The sequence below is a fragment of the Perognathus longimembris genome, chromosome 16, assembly GCF_023159225.1.
Source record: "Perognathus longimembris pacificus isolate PPM17 chromosome 16, ASM2315922v1, whole genome shotgun sequence".
Lineage (NCBI taxonomy): Eukaryota > Metazoa > Chordata > Mammalia > Rodentia > Heteromyidae > Perognathus > Perognathus longimembris.
Window position 1 is genome coordinate 32,147,102 of NC_063176.1, and position 24,379 is coordinate 32,171,480.

The 24,379-nt window shown below is 34.9% G+C and overlaps 1 protein-coding gene across 1 annotated transcript in view; it reads left to right on the forward strand.

The window, feature by feature from the left end:
• Positions 1-7,156: 7,156 nt before the first annotated feature.
• Gabrg1 (gamma-aminobutyric acid type A receptor subunit gamma1) overlaps positions 7,157-24,379 on the forward strand; it is a 58,414-nt gene continuing 41,191 nt past the window's right edge. Inside the window, exons 1-2 of the mRNA XM_048364168.1 lie at positions 7,157-7,260; positions 22,625-22,773. Coding sequence (XP_048220125.1) covers positions 7,157-7,260; positions 22,625-22,773 — 253 coding nt within the window. The remainder of the gene's footprint in view (positions 7,261-22,624; positions 22,774-24,379) is intronic.

Consider the following 24,379-nt stretch of genomic DNA (forward strand, 5'->3'; position numbering starts at 1 on the left):
ATATAATGTCACATATGAAAAATATTATACCATTTAGAACTGTGGTTTTGAAAAGAAGGAAGAAATGAGCAGGCAAGATATATAAGATGAGCACTGGAAACTTCTCATTGAGCACAATCACAGCATTAGTGTAATGGTGGCAAAAGCTAGACAGGATATGATGGTAAGTGAATGTAACTTGAAGAAACAGAAAAGAATGGTCATTAAGAAGAACAAACCAGCAAGCGGGCATCAATGAAGACATCTTAGAAAGAAATGATCACTTACTTAAACCGTAGCTGTGAGAAGGGATTAATCAGATGATGATGAAATAGGAAGAGTCTTCTAGGCTAAAGAATAGCATATGATATGACAGAAAAGAGTGTTATTCATACTGACTAGTGAACTTAGGATCCAGAAGGGCAGAAGTAAAGTACATAAGGAGAGATAGGAAATGAATAAAAATGTCCCCTTGTCCCATGGAAGTTAGGATTATGTCCAGGGTCTTCTGAGGTCATCAATGTACTCTCTCATTTTACCTGCATTTTTAGATGGCAAGTTTGCAAGATTTTTGTACTGTTCTAGAGCCTGTAGTGAATTACTTAGATATGAAAGTACCACATTTGGGATAGCAATACAAATGAACAGTTTAGGAACAATTTGATATCTGAGTAGTTTTTCAAGTGATACTCATGTATTAGTCAATTTAACGTTTAATAAAAACTCTACAATCTATGTCCTTTGCCCTTCAGAAGCTCTGCAGTTTGATGCAGTCCCATTTGTTCATTCATTCTTTGATTTGTAGCATTACTGGGTCTTTGTTAAGGAAGTTCCGTCCTGTGCCAAGGAGCCCAAGTGTTTCTCCTACTCCTTCGATTGGTGTTTTCATGGTGTCTGTTTTGATTTCTAGGTCTTTGATCCATTTGGAATTGGTATTGGTGCAGGATGATATATAAGGATCTAGTTTTAGTTTGTTGCATGTGTTGAACCAGTTTTGCCAGCACCATTTGTTAAAGAGGTTGTTTTTCTTCCAGACTATTGTTTTAGCTCCTTTATCAAAGATTAAGTAGGCATAATTCTGTGGGTTCATTTCTGGGTCTTCAATTCTGTTCCATTGGTCTTCAGGCCTGTTCCTGTGCCAATACCAAGCTGTTTTTATTACTATAGCTTTGTAATAAAGCTTGAAGTTGGGTATTGTAATTCCTCCAGCACTGTTCTTTCTGCTTAGGATTGTTTTTGTTATTCTGGGTCTTTTATTGTTCAATATGAATTTGTGGATTGCTTCATCTATTTCATTAAAAAATGTTGTTGGGATATTAATGGGCATTGCATTGAATTTGTAGATAGCCTTTGGCAATATTGCCATTTTGATTATATTAATCCTCCCTATCCAGGAGCATGGGAGGTTTTCCCATTTCCTTAGTTCTTTAATTTTTTTATTTTATTTATTTATTATTTTTGGCCAGTCCTGGGGCTTGGACTCAGGGCCTGAGCACTGTCCCTGGCTTCTTCTAGCTCAAGGCTAGCACTCTGCCACTTGAGCCACAGCGCCACTTCTGGCCATTTTCTGTATATGTGGTGCTGGGGAATCAAACCTAGGGCTTCACGTATATGAGTTCTTTAATTTTGTTTTTCAGGTTTTTAAAGTTCTCATCATAGAGGTCTTTCACTTCTTTGGTAAAGGTTATTCCTAGGTATTTTATGGTTTTTGAGGCTATTGCAAAAGGAGTTGCTTTCCTGATTTCAGCCTCGGTCTTCCGGTTGTTGGCATATAGAAAAGCCATTGATTTTTTTAAAATTGTTTTGGTTTATTCATAAGTAAGGAAATGTTTGGAAGCATTCCAATAAAAACATAAGCAATTTCTGTACATGATTTAGTAAAATTAAACCCTTTTCAAGGGAAAGAAACTTAGGGCAATTCACATGTATTCATAAAGTACATGAGAATGTACATTTGATTTTTGAGGGTTTATTTTATATACTGCAACTTTGCCAAATTGGATCAGCTCTAGTACCTTGGGAGTAGAGTCTATGGGGTTGTTTAGGAATAGGATCATGTCATTTGTGAAGAGAGAAAGTTTAACTTCATCTTTTCCTGTTTGCATCCCCTTTATATTTTCTTTTTGCCTAATTGCTATATCTAGGAAGAAAGGATGGGCAAATGGGACTGCATCAAACTGCAGAGCTTCTACAGGGCAAAGGGCATAGTTCGCAAGATAAACAGAAAGCCCACAGATTGGGAGAAGATCTTTACTGTCCATACAATAGAAAAAGACCTCATATCTAAAATATATGCAGAACTAAAAAAAAATTACATTCCTCCAAAACAAAACCGCAAAGAACCAATAGCCCCCTAAACAAGTAGGCTAATGACTTAAATAGAGACTTCTCTGATGAGGAAATGAGAATGGCCAAGAGACATATGAGAAATTGCTCTACATCACTGGCCATAAAAGAAATGCAGATCAAAACAACATTGAGATTCCATCTCACCCCAGTAAGAATGTCCTATATCAAGAAAACTAACAGTAACAATTTTTGTAGGGGATGTGGCCAAAGGGGAACCTTACTTCATTGTTGGAGGGAATGTAAGCTGGTTCAGCCACCCTGGCATGCGTTATGGAGATTCCTCAGAAGGCTAAACATAGAAATACTCTATGACCTAGCAGTCCCACTTTTGGGCATCTATCCAAAAGACCACAAACAAGAACACAAGAACGCCACCAGCACAACAATATTCATCACAGAACAATTTGTCATAGCTAGAATATGGAACAAACCTAGATACCCCTCAGTAGAAGAATGGATCAGGAAAATGTGGTACATATACACAATGGAATTTTATGCCTCTATTAGAAAGAATGACTTTGCCCCATTTGTAAGGAAATGGAAGGACTTGGAAAAAATTATACTAAGTGAAGTGAGCCTGACCCAAAGAAACATGGACTCTATGGTCTCCCTCACAGGGAATAATTAGCACAGGTTTAGGCAAGTCACAGCAGTGGATCACAAGAGCCCAATAGCTATACCCTTATGAACACATATAATGATGCTAAGTGAAATGAATTCCATGTTATGGAAACGATTGTTATATCACTGTTGTAACTACTTTCAACGTCCCATGTGTAACCGTAGCTTCTATTATTAATGATCTTCTTGTATACCCTTTCTGTGGTTGTATCTGTACTATCTCTGTATCGTATCTGAGCACATTGGAAACTGTGTATACTGGCATTAGAACTAGGAACTGAAAGGCAATACCAAAATCGAGAGACACAGGGTAAAAATGACAAATAACTACAAACGCAATACTTGCAAAACTGTTCGGTGTAAATGAACTGAACAGCACATGGAGGTGAAAGGGAGAGAAGGAGAGGGGGAACAAGGGAGGAGGTAACAAACAGTACAGGAAATGTATCTAATGCCTAACGTATGAAACTGTAACCGCTCTGTGCTTCAGTTTGACAATAAAAATTTTTTAAGAAGATATTAAAGAAAAAAAATGTATTCAATGCCTAACATATGAAACTGTAACCTCTCTGTACATCAGTTTGTCAATAAAAATAAAAAAATTAAAACTCTACAAGCTAAGTAGAATTCTTTCTTCTTTTTGTACAGATAAAAGACAAAAGCACAGAGCAGCTGTAAGTCTTACTTAATGTATTCCTATTATATTATTAATACCAGGCACAATGCTATACAGTACATTTTCTTAATATTTTCGGGTGGCTTGACAATTACTGATGAATCATGATGAATCTGTACTTTTCTAGGGCCAAGGATGTGCATACATGAGTGAGTGACTGTGTCACATTATTGTGTTGACTTTGGTCAGGTCATTGGCTTAATGTGAAAGTAATTCATGATAATACCCAGAAGTATTTTTTTTTAATGTTCTAACTCAATAGGTCCATGGTGAAGCACATGAGTTTGTATTTTTAATACATTACCGTACTATTTAATTATAACATTATTCCTTTTTTTTTGCAAACAGCAAAAAGGGTATTTATTTCGGGCTAGCTCGGTCCTCCACACACACAGCACAACGGTGAGGCTAAGAGGCCTATAACATTATTCGTAAGTAACATTTGGGGAAAAACAAAACATAATTTGAATTAAAAAGTCTTTGCAATTAGATATGAAATGAGTCAGTAATTACTTTGGTCCAGCCAGTCAAAAGAAGGTTGACAGGAAGGATGATTGCAACCATACTGTTATAAAATAATCACCTGAGATGGAATCTGCTTGCCTATCCACTTCACTCATAACAAAGGCCTTTTTGCTTTTGGACTATTAATCATTGGAGCTCTGCAATTCTTTTTTGTAGGAAGAAATGTTGGTAACCACTAGCTAATACAATAACAACCATAGTCTCTCTCAAGTAAGTATAAATTAATCATCCCACTCTACAAACTTTTGATGAAAAGAAATATCTCAAGACATTTCTAAAGTCCCATGAGGAAATTGTTCCTAATCGAAAACCACAGTCATCATTAGAAAAGTGTGGCATTTGCTTACCTATAGCATTTTCTGGTCGTCTAAACTCTAGAATCTACTAAGACAACGTATCTGGGTCTCCACAAGTATACTCCTGTGACACACTACAGTTTGTTGAATGAGGTCCATGAGTCTTAATTCACTTTATTCAGAATCTATAATGTATAGGTTTCCTATTCAACTTCCTCTCCTCACAGCTGGATCATCCAATCTAAAAAGAGCAGCAGGCAGAGTCTAAACATGGCAAATATCCAAAGCTTTACTCCCTTTTCTCAAGTTCCAGAGGGAATAAAGTTCATTTGTACATAGTTTATCAGAAGATAGTGTTAAGTATAACAGCAGAATCGATCAGTTACTAAGAAGAAATGCATTATGAAAATGGATATCAGAGAGATGTAGAAATAGGGTTAAATAAAGTATCTGAAAGAAAATAAATCAGTATGAAAAATGGTAATAAAAACCCCATAGAATTTTGAAAATGTAGAAAGCATCCCATTTTTTTCTAGTTCTTTATCTTTTGTAAGAACAAGCAGCCACCTTGCTACTACCCAAGGGAACGTCCTTCACCTTTCCTCTCCATTAATTTCTTTCACTGCTCTCAACACCTTCCAGTTACCTAGGAGAAGAGTGAGAGTAAAACCGTGTTAGGAATGATTGATGGAGGGGGGACTATAAGCGACTGTTGTAAAACATTAGGTAGTATCATATTTACATTAATGTGTACATAAACCTCCTCTAATCTTAGCAAAATGCAAGAGGTAACTAGATAAATACTTTTTATTCGCAAAACACTTCCTGGTGATTGAATTCTTCCTTCCCTGGCTAATCAGATCAGTGAATTAGTGTGTGTCCAATAAAGCAGTGAAAAAACTAACTATCCAAAGCACATTCTTAATTAAAAGTAAAAAAAAAGAAAGAAAATGAAAAGAATAAAAATAACGACGTAGATTTACATTGACATCACCCGTTCCCTAAATTTGCTCAAGTCCACATCAGATACAATGAACATTTATTGATCATAAATTATTTGAAAAGGGCTACTTTAATTAGTATGTACTACCAAAGAAATAAAATACTGTCTAATTAATTCAGAATGAGAAGGGAGAAAGAGCAACGGTAAGTATGTATTTTTCAGAAGATACTAGAAGGAGGGAGAATAAAGGAAAAGTGAGAAAAAGCTAAGTACTCAACATCTGTGTGTTATTCTGGGCATGGGAAAGAAAGAAAAAAAAACAAACAAGAACAACTGCAGCTCTGTTACCCCCATTCAATTCCTTTAAGTGATTTCCACGTGCAACGAGTGCAGCAACAGTTTCTTACCGCCATGAACAAACATTGAGACTTCTGTAGCTTGAACTGTTTGCAGAGGGATAAATATTTTCCAGTCACTAGAGGATAAATTTCAGCTCAACCCGAATCCACCAATGCCAGGTGGTAGCAGAGTGATTAATGGTGCAGCCAAAGACCCCCAACCTCAGGCAACGCCCGTGGGAAGCAAGGATTTAGCCAGGCGTAAAGGCTGAAGATGGCTGGGCACACAGAGCCTGTTTCTCCACCACCATGACAGTACAGTGGTTCCAGCTGCCAGAGGCTTTTTGGTTGCCATGGTAACCCCCTGGCTAGGCTGTGAACTCAAAGCAGAGCCTCTGAAGTTAGGTACCAAAGGCTGGGAGAAGCAAAGGCTACGGGGGGATGGAGAAGCGAACTAGGCATGCAATGGGTTGACAGCGCCTAAGGCAAAGCGGACCTTTTTGCAAGCGGATAGTTGTTTTTGTGTTTGTAAAATGAGATCGTTCTTGCCTGTCATTGTTCGTTAAGGTTCTCTTTTGGAGCCTGGTGCGGAAAATCATCTCCCTGAAAAGGGCGCAGGATGGGTTGGAAGTGAAGGGAACATATTAAACCTGTTCATTCATTCACTCACTCACTCATCGTGTATTAAACAACTCTTGAGTTTTTGTAGGTGCGGGGCTCGGTGTCAGATACTGGATTTGCAAAAATGAATGTCACTCCCACCTTCAAAATTTGCAAACGGTAATTAGCCCAAATTAACGGAATCCTCAGGATCATGTGAACAACTAATTAGGTATTGCCTGCTTCCTTGGGGAGCTCTCCTGGAAGAGTGTGCGAATCCTAATCCGTGAGAAAAGAGGGAGGAGAGACAGAGAAAGAGAGAGAGAGAGAGAGAGAGAGAGAGAGAGAGAGAGAGAGAGAGAGAGAGAGAGAGAGAGAGAGAGAGAGAGAGAGAGAGAGAGAGAGAGGCAGTTTCTTCCCCACAGAGTCTGTCAAACCCACTCAAACGTTTCTCCGTGTCTGGGAGGGAAACGAGGTTTATTTTTCTGTTAGCGAAAAAAAAAAAAGCAGAAGCAGAATAAGAAGAAGAAGAAAAAAAACCAAAAACTCGAAGCTCTTTTCCCTACTGGGCTGGATTTCTAGTATGGGAAGCCCCGCCTCTGTGGAACACTGATTGGCCCAACTGTTTTTAAGATAATTTATGCCAGCATCCTCCCTGTCTGATTGGTGCCCCTGCTCAGTTCTGCTGTGTGTAGGTACCTGGGTTAGAGGTGTATTTCCCTTCCACTGTCTCCCTTGTCTTACTCACTCTGCTGCTGTGAGGAGTGAGGAAAACTCCTTCCCTGGAAATTGAGCCAGGGCAACACTAACGGGAAAAAAAGCGATACTGATGGGTTCTTGGAAAGCCTTTCTCTTCTCCCCTTTTCTTCTGTGGAGTCAAACTAGAGGGCTGAGATTGGTGTTCTTATTACTGACCCTGCATTTGGGAAACTGGTGAGTGAATTTAAGGATTTACCACTATTGATTTTACTTGGGAGTTGGAGGTACTTGCCTCTTCCTACTTATTTTACGTTTTTTTTTTAAGCATTCAAAAGTTATGTAATTTGCATTTCCTCAGGATCGTGGGTCATATTTTTCCTCATTTAATTTTCTTACTAGGTGTATTCACTCTTAGCCAGTATGAGAGGCTATATCTGAAGCAGTAAGGTTAGTTCACTTGCTTTTTGGCTGAAAGTAGTATAAACTGATAATGGTTCAGTTACTGGGAGCGTTGAAATGGAGCAGAAATGACTGTGGCTAAAATTAGGGAATGAATGCCACTGATGAACTTTCTGAATGATTTTGCATTTTAAAGACAAAAGTTATTTCAGCATATTCTTTCCTCACGTGATATGTATATTGCCTTCCAGTCTGCCAGTGTTGCTATATATTTCACAATCTTTCTGGTGGAATGGCAACTTTCTGATATAAGCCAATGTTTTATAAATAAGATACTAAATTTAGATAAAATCCATACCAAAGGTGAAAATGTGTAATAACAATGTTTTAATATAAAGATAAATGTTCATTTTATTCACATCAGCTTTGATTTAATCATTTTAATTGTTATCTACAAGTAATTGTGTGTGTATGAGAGAGACAGAGACAGAGACACACAGAGAGAGAGACAGAGAGAGAGATGACCAATCACAAACCTGTAGCCTAACAGGAAGAAGACTGGGATGTTTCAATAAAACTTTGAAGTCTTTCTGATAGGAAAAGGAAATGCTCATCACCATGCCTGGATATAGTGAAGACATAAGCACTATAAAAGACTGGGGCACATTATCATGTCATGGAACTTGTTCTAAATAATATACATTTAAAATTACATTATTTTAGTATACAACCTTGTTTAGTCTTCCAGTATACAATCATAACAAAGATGGAAACATTGTTTTGTAATTACATATCTGCTATTGCTCAAAATAAATTATTTGAATCATTTCAGTGTATAGTTGAGTGAATTGTTTTGCTACTGTGGGTAGATAGTGAAAGTGCTATTTTTTTTCTCAGAAAGTCTGGATTGTCTTAAATACTAAGTAATATTAGCTTTGCTAGAAAATTTTATGACATTTTGTATGGTTAGGTGTATTTTATATATCCTTTTCCATAAGATCTGAAATATTTTGTATGGACACACAATACAAGTGAATTATGCCTTCTGTATGTTTCATCATAATGTAAAATTTCTTTGAGTATATTATAAAATTGTAAAGAAGGCAAGTAGAACATTTACTTGCATTGTATTATGAAGTGAAAGCAGTGTTGTTTTCTGGAATAGCAACCTGTGTACTTTTCTTATCTTTACAAGTACAAGATTCTCTTTCAACCAAATAGGAAAACTGCTTAGTAAAGTGCCTAATAAATGAGATACTCCATTTTGGATAAAAAATGCTTTCCTTTTGATATTTACATTATAGATCTGTAACTGGCTCCAGCATTTTCATCACACTCTTCAGAGTAAATGAACTCTTTGTGTGGCTTTGTGGGCAGGGCCCAAGATCAGCAGTCTGAACTCATGTCAATGACTGGTAACCTCATGAGCCAGATTAGTTAAATCTAAGAAATGAAGGAAAGCAATGAATTCCTTCAATTTTTCACATTCAGTCTATCCAGGATATGATTCCAACTGAAACATAAAATGACCCAATGACTGCTTTATTAGTTTTTCTTAGTAGTTTTAAGGACAAAATGTCTGTCAATTACTCTGCTTTTACCATCTGTATATGCGGTAAATATATTATACAGTTAACGCTGTATTTGTTATACAGTTAATATGGAAAGAATTTCATCATCATAGTATGGACAATCTAGATTACTCTGGTCAATGAAGCAATACATATTAGAAAGTAAATCTGTATGTTGAGGTAATAATTATCTGTTAAGTATTCAGTAATGAGAGTTTATGTTTTCAATTTTTAAAGTAACTGAACTTCTCATTCACTTGCTGTATAATTGATGGCAATGTGCACACACTATGTAGAACCTATTTTCCTCTGTCTCCTTCTTTTGTAGGTTCTTTTCAAAACTAACCACAGACCATTCTGTTTGTCAAAATTTTGGTGTCATACTGGTTTCTAAAATAAACCTTCAAAGTCATGTATTTGGAGACTTCCTAAATTGGAACCTAATATCTCTTATATCTAAACTGAAGCTAAGCTTGCTTGCTCATTAGTTTCCATCAAGAGGATAAAGGAGAGACACTATTGATTTTTATATTGCTCAACTTTTAAACCAAATTTTCCTGTTGTCACTAAAAGCTCTTGTCATGGATTCTGTGTCAAGAGACATTATGGCATCTTCACAAGTTGTTTTAACTTTCTTCAGCTTGATTTGATTTTTTTAATGTTCACAACAATCTGACTGTAATCTGATTTTTAAAAAGGATTTGTCATTTATCTCTCCTAAATAGTAACTTTTTAAAGTATGAAACTATAACCCCTCTGTACATCACTTTGGCAATAAATGAATAAAAAAAGATTTGACTAAGAAGATGCATTTTAAGAATGCTGAAATTTTTTTTAAATTTCATGAATGAAAAATTCGAAAATGCAGTTTGCAAAGTAAAAATATTCAAACATAATCACTTTAAAATACATTATTTTCAAGTTCTATAATTCATTTTGTGAATATGGTAATCAATGAATGATTTTTCCTTATATGTATAGATTTTTAGATCGGCTTTTGAAATATATTGATAAACATACAAATAGCAGAATAAAATAATTCTATGGTAATTACATATTCAAAGAATGGAGTCTTAAATTGAATTTGAAGCAATAATGTCATAATTGATGAACTCTCTGTGAATAAAGTCTTTTGGATGATCCAAGCAAGCAAAATTCTTCTTCAATGTCATTCCATTCTATGAAACAGATATTTGTCAGAGCAATAAAAGCAAATATTTCATGTCATTCAACCATTAAATAGGTTAATATAATACTTTGTTTACATTTATGTAAATGTGATTGAAATTTTTCAAAAATTTAAGAATGAAATTTAAGTCCAGAGGGAGGAAGGAAGGGAGAAGAGAAAACTGAAAAATGACAGTTGAGATCCTCAGAGGATAATGATCACATATGATAAATGATTGCCATGGGTCAAGGAGGATGAGGGGATCCAAGTAGAAGATGTAGGCATGAGAAAAAGAGTGTGGGCAGGTGTTAAGTTAAAATTGTGGATTTTCCCATCAATGCAAGTGCTAGATTCAGGTCTAACCTTTCCTTCTGGAATAATTTTGGACCACTCTTTGGGGCAGAACGCTTCACTTGTCATCCATATTTCCAGACTATTTCATGAACAAGAAAGAAAATTTGGGGGCTGGGGATATGGCCTAGTGACAAGAGAGCTTGCCTTGTATACATGAGGCCCTGGGTTCGATTCCCCAGCACCACATATACAGAAAACAGCCAGAAGTGGCGCTGTGGCTCAAGTGGCAGAGTGCTAGCCTTGAGCAAAAAAGGAAGCCAGGGACAGTGCTCAGGCCCTGAGTCCAAGGCCCAGGACTGGCCAAAAAAAAAAAAAAAAAAAAAAGAAGAAAAAAAGAAAATTTGTGCAAAGAAAAGAATACTTAGTATTTTATCTTGAAATGATATAACAGACCTGGTACAGTTTAATGATTACATTGCACTTTAATCTTGTTAAAATGTTTTGAAGTCCACTGGAGTAAAGATGTGGATCATTGTAGATTGTTCAATATCTTTTGAATTTTGAAAAAAAGATTATTTATATATTCATTTGACAAATATTCATTTGATGTGTGCTAAATACAATGTGGTATGCTAGATTTGAGTATAGGAAAAATGATTACTAGCTATACCTACTAAGATAATATGCCTACTAAGATCTACTTTTATAGTACAACAAAGAGACCTATTCTAGTCAAAATAAATGTACCTTTAGGATGCCAACTATAAACAGAGGGTACTAAATTTTTGAACATAGAGAATGCTTATTAGACCAATTGTAGTCAAGGAGGAGAAAAAGAGAGCCATGACATTCCACATCAGCAATACCAGTTATCTATGGGGGAAAAACCAGACTAAATTCTGGTGATAATGTTCATTGTTGAAGACTATATGTAGCTAGGCCAGTCAGCTTCTAATGAGAGCAAAGCCAAATATTACAATTTGTTTCATTTCACAAATGGAAAAACTGGGGCACACAGAATTTTGATAACTTATGATCAACTTGCTGATTAAGTGCTGAATTCAAGACTCAAATTCATGTGTTCTTTGCACTGAGCTTATGTTCCTACATGATAGATAATTCAAACTAAAATGCAAAGTAAGTAAAAGTAACCAATATAACGGGGGATGAAGGGGAAAAGAGAGGAGAGAATCACCAAGTCTCAATAACTGTGTATATAATCATCAAAAATGTTATTTATCAAAATTATCTCTAAGAAATGGAAACTAGAGGTTTCTAATTTTGCTTTTTTAGTTTTTGTTATTTTTATCCTTTCATTGCTGTTTTCTTATTTCTGTACTTTTGTCTTGTATGTAGGTTTAACTGTTTTGGGAAGGGGAATCATGGAAATGGTGAGAAAAAGGGTGAACTAATTCATCAATGATACTCACTAAACACTATGTTGAAAGTGAAATGTACAACTTGTGGTGGAAGGAGGTGTGTGTGTGGGGGGAGGGGGGAACTGGGAGACAACAAGGAAAGAGGTGATACTGTTAAAAAAATGTACTCATTACCTGACCTATGTAACTGTAACCCCTCTGTATATCTCCTTCTCAATAAAGACAAATAATATTTAAAATAAAAGAGAGACAATAAAAGAAAATAAAAGAGAAGAAAAAAGTAAGAAAAGTAGAAAGTAGAAAGAGGAGAAAGTAGGGCAAATGTGAATAGAAGTTAGGAAAAAATAATTAAAAGCAAGAATATTTGTTATATATGAATTTTCTTGACAGTGGAATGGGTACTTTATTTTTAAGGACACTGTATAATATCACAGTTCAACTTGTTATTTATAGATGTACTATTAAGTTGTATCTAAAGCGTAAAAATTATATGAATCCTGATTTATTTCCAATAAAACAAGATGGTGGCTGTATTTCATTAAGTCCTATCATGAAGATGCTTATTAGCACACTCTTGTACGTAATATGAGAGTACTGAAATTTCTGACTTTTTTCTCAATTATGTAAAATAGTATCTTACTCAGTACTAAAATTGTCTGGCTAACTGAGGTTCTATATTTTAGGAAATGGCCTTCATTATTCAAAGAGCAAACATTTATTACTCAACAACGCTGTATTCAGTGCCCACAATGTCCTACCTAGGATCCTTGCATTGATGTGCAGTGGAAATGCTAAGGGATTTGTTATCATTACAGTCTGGGAAAAGATTTTTTGACTTCAGCTGTCATAAGCATGAGTTCAGGTCCATGTGATTAGACAGATAACATTGTGGATAGAGCTATGAATTTCCAGATATGAATATGTTTTATATTTTTCTTTATTTTGGTCATTTAACATGTGGCATTAGAATATCAACAGCCTTGATAAGAGCATATAGACTACATAATTAAGTTTGACAGTAAAATTCTTAATTGTAGGCATTCTTTTCTCCCAGAAAAAAAGTTTTCTTCTTATTTTTAAGTAAAAACAGATTCAGATAGACAGTGCTAAGCAAGGAACATATGCAAGCAAACTTCACATAGATCCTGATCTCCAACCTGTTGCTGCATTGGTAGATCAGAATCATTATGCATAAAATATATTGGTTTTAATGTAAGTATTTTTTTATTTTTTGGCCAGTCCTGGGCCTTGGACTCAGGGTCTGAGCACTGTCCCTGGCTTCCTTTTTGCTCAAGGCTAGCACTCTGCCACTTGAGCCACAGAGCCACTTCTGGCCGTTTTCTGTATATGTGGTGCTGGGGAATCAAACCCAGGGCCTCATGTATACGAGGCAAGCTCTCTCACCACTAGGCCATATCCCCAGCCCCTAATGTAAGTATTTTTAATGGGATTGGACAGTGTGTTATTTGGTTCCTTTCTTGTCTTTTAGACTATTAACTATCAAGTTAACCTTTGAGAGGATTTCTAAGTCCGTATCTTCAAGCTGAACAATGTATGAATAATTTAAATATATGGATACATTTACCTCACATTAATCCTAGATGCCTATCCCTAACAGAACCATTTTCTGACTCTCTCTCTGATTATGTATGACTTCAGTCAGGAATACTTTCTTCTTAAAGTAGCCACCTGAACTAGCACACAGTAAGCTATAATTGACTGAGTTGAATTTGAGTTTTATTCTAATAGCTCTATTCGATAAGCTAATTTGCTATCTTGTGCAGGTGGCTTGTGAATACTTATTTATTTCTGAGATTTTCTTAGTAAAAGTCCTTTGTAAAAGACTTCCTAATGTCATAACTAGCATAGATTAGGAGAAAATAAAAATAATGGTTGATTCTGTTTTGTTGTACTTATTCACATATTTCTTTTTGAAGCAACTGATCAAAAAGCATCTTATGACAATATTATGAAAATATTTTATACTTTTAAGATCCCAGGCCAAGAAAATTGCACATGCATCTGTATTTAGAAGTACTGTATCCCATTTCTTCCATTCCTAAGGACTTTCAGTGTGCATTATAATTTAATAATTCTTAATATGATGACATCAATTTGCACAAATTTTAGCAGCTTTGAAGCATTTATCTGATGTGCAAAAGCATCAAATATTTAGAAAATGTGAATGTCATGAAAGATTGCATCAGTTCTAAATCTAATTTATGTCTTGTTTTATTTTTTATTTTTTATTTTTTTATTTTTTGCCAGTCTAGGGGCTTGGATTCAAGGCCTGAGCACTGCCCCTAGCTTCTTTTTGCTCAAGGCTAGCACTCTGCCACTTGAGACACAGCGCTACTTCTGTTCGTTTTCTGTATATGTGGTACTGGGGAATTGAACCCAGGGCTTCATGTATTCGACGCAAGCACTCTTGCCACTAGGCCGTATTCCTAGCCCCTATTTATGTCTTGTAAGTCTCTATGGATATGTTGAAATGGATAATTTAGTATTTATTTTAATACATTCTCTACCCAGTGGTCAATTAAAATATATTAAATGATAAGTTATACTTTTCTACAAAAATTTACATTGAAATGGTTCCAAAGAAATATTTAAACTCTTTGAGATTATATCAAATTTCTGAAGATTAGTAATAGGATGTATATTACTGAGATTTCTAAACTCAGTTTTAAAGAACAGAGCTGACTTGCCTGCAAAATAAAAACAAAAACAAAAACTTGCAAAGTATATTGTTTTTCAAGTAATAATGATTGTTGCCTTAAGGATCAATAAATAAACTAAAAAAACCTTTCAAATCTATAAACAAAGGCATTAATAATTTTTTAGAAAAACATTGCCTTTTTACTTTTTTCTAGATATAATTTATTGTATCTTTAATTTTTGATAATCTACTCTGAGATCACAGTGTCTCTTTCTCATTAGTGAGTTGAATTTTCTACTCTTTTATATAATCTAACAGGATAAATTTTGTTCTGATAGGTTTTGAGAATGTTCAAAGTCCTTCTTGAAAACTTCAATGAAATAATATGCTGAAAATGTTTATATCATGCTAGAAGAGTTGTAATTTGTTACTCTATTACTGATGATCTCTATTTCTTTTTTTTTTTATGAAGTCTATTTTTTGATTGTATGTCACTACTAGGGATTGGAGTAAAGGCCAGGATGCTGTCTCTGAGATATTTTGCTTAATGCTAGTACACTACCACTTGAGCCACTTCTGGCTTTTTGATGATTCATTGGAGATGTGCGTCTCATGGACTTTCCAGCCTGGGTGGGCTTCTGACTGTGATCCTGAGAACTTAGGCTCCTGAGTAGCTAGGATTATATGCATGAGCCACTGGCACCTGGTATGAACACTATTTTGGTGCTTGTCACATAAAAACAATGTACTTGCCTTTTTCCCCCACAGATATTTGTCAGCATTGCCTTGACAATAATGATAAAGCAAATTCCACATTCTACTAATGAGTATGAAATGTCATATATCCATTTTTTCACTATACTTGATCTAATAGATCACTTCCATGTCTCCAGTAAATATTTGCAAACTTTTCTGTACATTCTGGTTTGTTTTCTTTCCTTTAAATATTTGTAAACCAGATTTTTGATAACTGTCAAGCAATTGTCCATGCTTTGTAAAATGAGCTACACACTCATAAAGTATTGCTAATTTTTAATTTTTGTCATTTGTTCTGTTTTCACATGTGGCCTTTCCCCTTCTATTGGCCAACATTTTCCCACTACTTTACTTCATGTTTTACACTGTATTATGTTTATAATTTGCTGTTAAAGTTAGGGACTTAATTTTCTGTAATAATTTGTGTCACATAAATATTTCATCCTTTTGTTTCTAAGTCAACAAATTATTTTTATTTATTTATTTTTTGGCCAGTCCTGGGCCTTGGACTCAGGGCCTGAGCACCAACCCTGGCTTCTTCCCACTCAAGGCTAGCACTCTGCCACCTGAGCCACAGCGCCCCTTCTGGCCGTTTTCCATATATGTGGTGCTGGGGAATTGAACCGTGAGCTTCATGTATAGGAGGCAAGCACTCTTGCCACTAGGCCATATTCCCAGCGCTCAACAAATTATTTTTATCATACATCAAATTTTATATACAGATGATCTAATTTTAATGCTTAATTTTCTTACCACTAATTTCTTTGTTTTACTATAATAAATTTTTGATTACAGCAATTTTGTTTTTATTTGTGTAGACAAATTTCATTCAAAATGTTTTATCAGTAATAGCTTAGCATTTTGCCTATTGATGGTTTAACTATAAGTATTTTAATATTTTACATAAAATAAGTGATTTTTATAAGTGTATTTTTCCTTTCTCATCCATAAATTAAAAGTAGAAAAGAAAGAGAAAATTTCGCCAGTACCACCTTTAGGAAGGAAAGAGAAGCCTGAAATAAATATGCAGCATGAATGGAAAGGGTTTATATGTCTGAAAGATGTAAAAAACAATGGTAATTTTTTAAGTTAAAGGCAAACTTCTGAGGCACAATCAAGACCAGATGCACTCTCAGCAGATGTGGGCCTTTTCTAAAACTGGCTTGCTTTAAAAACAAAATAAAATGTGAAGAAAGTCACTTGCTAGAGCTAAAAAAAGAATCACAGGGCCATATACAACTGATTATCACTGAAGTAGGATGAAGATCTTTGTACTTTGCATAACTCTACACCTGTCTCAGCTGGATGGACTATTGTGTTCCATAGAGAGAGAGTTTACAAGTATTTAATCACTATTATATGCAGAACAAATGGAGTTCCTTAAAATGCCTTTGAAGGAAATTGTGACAGTTAAACATTTAAAAAACATGGCCGCCTATGTGTATTCTCAAGTAGCCATAAATAATGTAAAATTAGGTATGATTCCATAAATATATATTATCTATTTTTCAAACATTTACACCTCCATTTTTCTGAAAATATTTACTAGCTAACCTGTATATAATAATTGGAAATGAGAATACATCAACCAAAACGTCATAGTACAAAAGAAATTGGAAACATTCTATTTCCCTGCATCCAGGACCTTGCTTTCTTGACTCCAGTGGTTAGCTTTATGGACACTTTTGGTTAGTATTTCCAATTTAACTTTTCTTTGAATACAAGCAACCTTCAGGCAAGGGTTTTAAACAGTTCAGGAGGCTCTGAACTCATATTTCAGGCTCATTTAGAATATGGTAGATGCAAAAAAAACAAATTACCCCAGTTCCCTTCATTGCTGATATTGGAGAACTGAAGCGTTTTTAAGAAAAGAGACATTTGTTTTAGGGGGAAGGGAGGATAATCCAATTAAAGGCTTAGCGGTGATTTTTAATCATTTTTATATGCTTTGTCTTTTAAGTGTGGTTTTGTTAACTAGGATGAAAAGAAATGTATATAAAAACCCTTCAAGATACAGTTAAAGAAAGGAAGATAACTGCTCTTTTTAATTTTAATTTGTATGGTAAAATGAGAGAAGCAGATAAGTTTCTTCATCGTTAAATGTCTGAGCATAACATCTGCCAGTACCATTAAGTACCTAATGACAAAGCTTACGTTATATGGGCAAGGTTCCACAGCAGTGCAAAATACCCTATCTAGCAACAAACACTTTAAATGAGTATAAATTAGTCACAGAAAACACAGTCTAATAAGAATATGGGTACATGGATAATAATTACAATTTCTGTCAAAGCTCCAAAGGTCATTACACACACACACACACACACACACACACACACACACACACACACTTGGTTTATATCACAATTGAATTCTCCATATCTGTAGGCAGCAAAAGAAGCAACAATTTCCCTTTTTCTTATACAAGTATAAAAATGGCCATATCAGTGCATTGCATTGAAGTGACTTTTTTTTTTTCAAATAATGAGGAAAAACATCTACCAGCATTCCTTCAGATTTAGTCAGATCCTCAGTCAAACCATACAGCTGTTTGGGTTTTCAAATCTGCTTTCTTGGTAGATTGATGAAGTGTCCCCCTCCCGTGTCAGAAGCAGAGCAGTCTCAGTCATTTTTATGTGAGGTGTATCTAGGGTGACTATTCAAGTTATCACTCAAACTGGCCCATTTTGTGAGTGAGAGGGCACTAGTAAAAATTATTGCAGGTCAACAGATGTAAACTTGGACTACCTAAGCAAAATTATGAGTTGATTGGGCTTGCTTTAGTCTTTTTGTGTTCCTATACTGATACAGATGGTTTCTCTTCAAGATTGTAGGCTCTGGGATGCTTTGACTTTACTTGAATTATTTCTTAGTTTTCAGTTCCAAAACTCCTGGAATAACAAACAAAATAATGTAATCCTTAATACATTTTTCAATTAGTAATTTCTTATGTCAACCAAGTAACTTGTATATGGCAAAATAACAATTTAGTAAGACCAAGGGAAACACACACACACACAAACACACACATACATACTTGTGATACAAACTGTCCTTCGTAAACTGTTAGCAGTTTGCAATTGAAATTGTTGAAGCATAATTCTTTTTTTTTTTTTTTTTTTTGGCCAGTCCTGGGGCTTGGACTCAGGGCCTGAATACTGTCCCTGGCTTCTTTTTGCTCAAGGCTAGCACTCTGCCGCTTGAGCCGCAGCGCCACTTCTGGCCATTTTCTGTATATGTGGTGGTGCTGGGGAATCGAACCCAGGGCCTCATGTATACGAGGCAGGCACTCTTGCCACTAGGCCATATCCCCAGCCCCTGAAGCATAATTCTTAATAATATAGATACTAAGATAAGACATGTAAGATACTATTGGAAGAAGCATGTAAGAATAATGAATGGGAGGAGAAAGCTATAGGCCAGATATTGGCCACCTATCTATCTAAAGAAGGAAGAGAAGCTTAGGTCATGAGTCTCAAGAGTGCGCTGCCCTTCTGAGGAAATTATAAACAGGCCAGTGAGTGTCCAATGGGAGTCTGGAAGGCTGATTGTGTTTCAAGGTACCCAGAGAACTTGTCTAGGGAAAGATTTAGTGCTGATCATGAGCCGTGGCAGCTTAGATGGGCAGGAGACTAATGTTCTGAATACAAGGCTACTGTCATTTACTTGACAGAATCTAGTTTTCTGCCTCTCGCCCTATAAAGGTTCTATTTTATTATTTATATTTTTACGATTAGAAATTCAATACAGAACTCTGTGTTGTACAGAAGAGGACACAGCTCATTTCTCGTAGACATTCCTATCAAATCAGCTCTTCTTTCCTGTATTTACCTTTTCATAGGCTATTAAGAACCAACAGAAACAAAAGTTGTTTTCTATAGCTCCACTAATTTTGATTACTAAGTGTGCACGTTATTTTCTTTTCTCACCAAAATCTTAATCCACTTTATATATAGAGAGAGATTATTAGGGAAACCAATGAGTTCGTGCTACTTTTCATATAATATTCAGTATGAATATACTTGCACATTTTCATTAACTTTTTGTATGGTATTAGGCATTGAACTCGGGGACTCAACTGCTAAGCAAATAATGAAGCATTTTACTCCTGAAAGCTACGACCCCAATGCCTTTCATAGATTCTATTACTATCATTAAGACAAGGCACACATTCCATTATGAGAGTGTGTTATTATATGATCAACACACTATTAACGTTTAAAATTGTGCCCTCATTTACTACTGTGCTTAGCATTTTTTTGCATGCTGCTTTTCTGTAGCATTGGTTTATGTCCTTTATTAGAATAAATGATCATCTAGATATGAAATATGTTTTATTTCCTATTTCCAACATTTAGCATGTAATAAATAAGTGCTAATTCTTCCCTAAATGAATACAAATATCAGATTAGAACATTTGTTTTCTTTAGAAAAAGGGTGATCCATTAGTGAGTATCATTTTTACCTTATAGACTCCAAATGAAATAGACTAAGCACCCAAACATACTTCTTAATTGTGTACCGTAACTATTACGTTGTTATGAGGTAAATAAATTTAAATCCAACCTCTTATTTTCCAATAAAGATAAGATGAGATAGGATATCTGAAAAACTTCAAAAAAGTGACGAAACACCTTCAAATTAAACCTATCTTGTTTTATTTGATTAATTTATTTTCCAGTCCTGGGGCTTGGACTCGGTGCAAGAGCACTGTCTCTGGCTTCATTTTGCTCGAGGCTAGCACTCTACCAGTTGAGCCACAGCACCACTTCTGGCTTTTTTTTTTTCTATATATGTGGTGCTAAGGAATTGAAACCAGGGCTTCATGTAAAGGAGGTGAACACTCTACCACTAAGCTATATTCCCAGTCCCCCAATCTTGTTTTATGTAGTACTTGTACTATTTAATAGTAGATGTCCTGGAACTTATTGGTGATTTCTCAGTTGTTCATAGGTACATAATAGTTTATTTCATGGAATTCGTCTTAATTAAATGTCAATATTTGGGGGAAAAAACCTATTGCACAGCTCTTGTAGAATGTGAGACATTTAGTGATTCTTTATAAGCCCAATCTTCCCATTAACAATGCACTATTAAGAAAACCATTTCTGTCTATCAAATAAGTCATCCAAAATAATCTAAAATGCACAAAACTTCTCTGTTCTTTGGAAAAGACCAATTATAACAACTAAGTTCTTAAAATTTTAAGTAACTTTTAATCACCAAAAAATTACCAACACAATATTGAAAGTAATTAACATAGATATTCCAAAAGTAATTTGGAAAGTGTAAAGGGAAAGTGCAGAAATATTAACTGCAATGAAATTTCATTTCTATTCTTACCTAAAATGAGGAAAAGCATCTTTGTAATATCATACAGATTAGTTTTTATGTTAGCTCTGTGCTCCCTGGAAAGTTGAGAAGATAAATGACTACATGCATGTGGTTTTCAGGTTTTCAAGAGGCTAGTAAAAATAAATCAATAAAAAACAAAATAACAAAACAATCCAACAACTAAAATGCCTTTAATTTTCTGGGTACTTCCATTTGACTGCCAACTTATTTCAAATGACAGATCTGTATTCCAACCAGATGTCATTCTAGAAAACAGGATTTAGGTCTAAATTCTGACTTGATAAAGCCTCAACAAATCTAATGATGAAAAAAAATTAAGATGATGTATAAGGGGAATTTTCAATGCTTTAATCTATCAATGTTTTATCTACCTACCTACTATCATCTACTTATCTATTTGCCAATCTATTTTAGAAAAATGGTGGGAAATTTTGAAGGAAGTAATATTACTCCAGTAGAATATACATGCCAAAGTTGAATACAAAAAAAAAAAATCTTACTGCAATAGAATCCCTGGAGAGATAAAAGATGACCTTTGTACATTTTGTGGTAGTTACTGCATCCTTTGAAACAGGGATTTAAAAGCTACTTCACTGATAATTTTGTTTACAGTGAAAATAATAGTAACTCACCTCCATTGTATGGTATTAGTGTCAGAATCCAAGCTCTTCCCTACTAGTAAAAATTAATTGACTTCTCTCAATGCAAGGTAATGAAACATAACAATGGATGGAACTTGTGCTCTGGGCCCAATAATTGGCTTCAATGTGTTCCAGAAAATATTGATATTGTATGAAAAGCACATTCTACTTAGCCAAATTGGGGGCTGTGATGTTGGTGCCAGTGGTGGGGAGAGGCTTGAACTCAGGGCCTGCCAAATCACTGTTTCTGAGTTTGTGCTCAGAGTTACTGCTCTACAACTTGAAACACAGCTCTACTTCCTGCATTTTAGTGGTTAATTCGAGGTAAGAGTTCCATAGATTTTCCTACCAGGCTGGCTTCAAATCATGATTCTCAAATCTCAGCCTTTGATTTGCTAGAATGTCCTCCATAAGGGACTTGTTCCCAGCTAAGTTATGGCTTCTTTTGTGAGTACATTCATTCGGAGATAGTATTCTCAAAATTTTATTCTGTCTGTTTACTTTTGGTGAGATAGGGGGAGAAACTTGTGAGATTGGTGTAGGAACACTGAGGCCTGTGTTATTAGAGCAAGTCATTCTTTTTTTCAAATGCTAGATCATATGAGTTAGAACTTAGTGTGTTGATGAGAACCTTTGCTTACAGGAAGGAAGAAAGAGACATCATTGAAGGACATGGCAGATCTCATTGTTCCTTAACAATAATGATCATTGAAATTACTATGACTAGAAAATAAGAAAGTAAAATGCTTGAAAGTGGGGTTTATTTAATTATGCTAATACTTCTATTGGTTAACATTCTGAATTATAATATATCTATTAATGAGAAAAGATTTATTTGTCCTCACTGCTGTGGCTTGACCAGGCCATATTTGGTGGGTCTCCTTGCCTTTGGGCCAGTAGCAGCACAGTATATCATGGTAAAGGGTATATTGTCAAGTAAGCTGCGTATTTCATGGCAGCCTTGTAATGAGTAAGATTAGTTATAATGACATTGAGCTTACAGGAACTAACTTTTTGTGTGTGTGCTTATACTGGGGCTAGAACTAAAGGCCTTGTGTTCTCACTCAGATTTTTCATTCTATGAATTGAATCATACCTCCATTTTGAACTTTTTTTCTGGAAAATCGGAGAGGAAAATATTGAGAATTTGTCTGCCCAGGCTGGCTTCAAATTGTCATCCTCGAATCTCAATCCCTTTAAGTAACTATGATTATTGGTGTGATCCACTGATGCCCAGCTTTGGAAGTAACTTTTTAAAATGTTATAGTCTATCATAATATATAATAATTGTACACTAATTTTATCTCTGTCTATATATATTTATATGTCTGATTAAATTTTTTATTGTATGATTCAACTGTTTTGCGATTATTTAGTGTTGATAAGGCAGATGATGAGGATGATGAAGATTTAACAGTGAATAAAACATGGGTCTTGGCACCAAAAATCCATGAAGGAGATATCACACAAATTCTGAACTCACTCCTTCAGGGCTATGACAACAAACTTCGTCCAGACATTGGAGGTAAGTTTCAGTTAACCATCTGAGATTTTAATGACTGTGAGCAGTAACTTCATTTACCCTATTTGTTTTTTTTTTCCCTTAATGCTGGTCCTGGAGCTTGAATCTCAGGGCCTGACTGTGTCCTTGAGCTTTTTCACTCAAAGCTACCACTGATCTATCACTTGAGCCAAGTTTTTAGTGGTTAATTGGAGGTAAGAGTCTCACTTCCTTTGATGCCCAGGGTAGCTTTTACCAAACCATAAACGAACCTCAGATTTTAGCTTCCAGAGTAGCTAAAAATGCAAGCACGAGCCCCTAGTATCTGGATGGACCCTATTTGTATTTTTAATCTCATATATTTGGACTACTTGAATTAATAGTTGGAATTGTTACCGTCTTTGAGAATTTCCCAATCTAAGGTGAGACAGTACATGTAAACATTTTTTTAACATCAATAAATCTAAAAACTGCCAGTATAAACTTTGCTTCTTTAGAGTTTTAATAAAACTTCCCGAAAGGGTGCATAGTGCTTCATAAAAATGATAATATATAAAAAGTAATGGTAGTTCTAGTTCTGTGCCAATAAAACACTGTTTTAATAATACAAAATGATAATTTATGATGATGACACTATTGGACATAATAAATTTCACTCAAGGTTTATACTTTCAATACATTATAATTATGTATAAACTTTATAGTATAATTAAATTTTAACTTCTCTGTGATATGAAACAAAGTGAAGATTTTATTGAAAATTAATTAAATCTATAATCCACAAACAAACTTTTAAAATATGAAACTTTATCATCTTAGGGTCCTGAACATTATATATTTCTCCAATTATATACTTAATTTTTTAAATTTGTGTCCTATAAAAATGTTATAGAAGTCTTTTTAAATCTAATTCCACTATATTGTAGCACTTGACATACGAATGGAGGATTTTAAAAGATATTTTCGAGGGCTGGGAGTATGGCCTAGTGGTAGAGTGATTGTCTCACATAAATGAAGGCCTGGGTTTGATTCCTCAGTACCACATAAACAGAAGAAGCCAGAAATGGTGCTGTGGCTCTGGTGGTAGAGTGACAGCCTTGAGCGTAAAGAAGCCAGGGACAATGATCAGGCCCTGAGTTCAAGCCTTAAGATTGGCAAAAAAAATAAATTAGTTAAAAATGTATTTTCTAGTTGCATAATATAAAACAATGTAATATAAAACAATAAAAATTTTAATTTTGTGTTTCTTTTCAGAAGAATTATAATAGGTCTTTCTATTTTAATTATTTATTGTAAGTTTCCTGTGGATTTTTTATAACATAGAAGTGACTTTTATAATAATGTATATGTGCTTCTTTTTTCCCAAAATTATAAGTTTTCATGACATATTCCTATATTTGGATTAGAATATATTATTAAATTTTAGCAATAATAAAAATTTGCTTTTTGCTTGATTGAAGTAGCTTGTTCATTTTAAAAAAGATATAGTATGACAAGGTTTCATTGCCCTGTTCAACATAAATTCTCAACTCTTTGTTTAAATGTTATGACAATAAACTTCACGTGTTTACAGATGCTCTAACTTTGGAAAATGAGTTGTTTTCCCTACCTGTTCATCTCTGTGTTTATC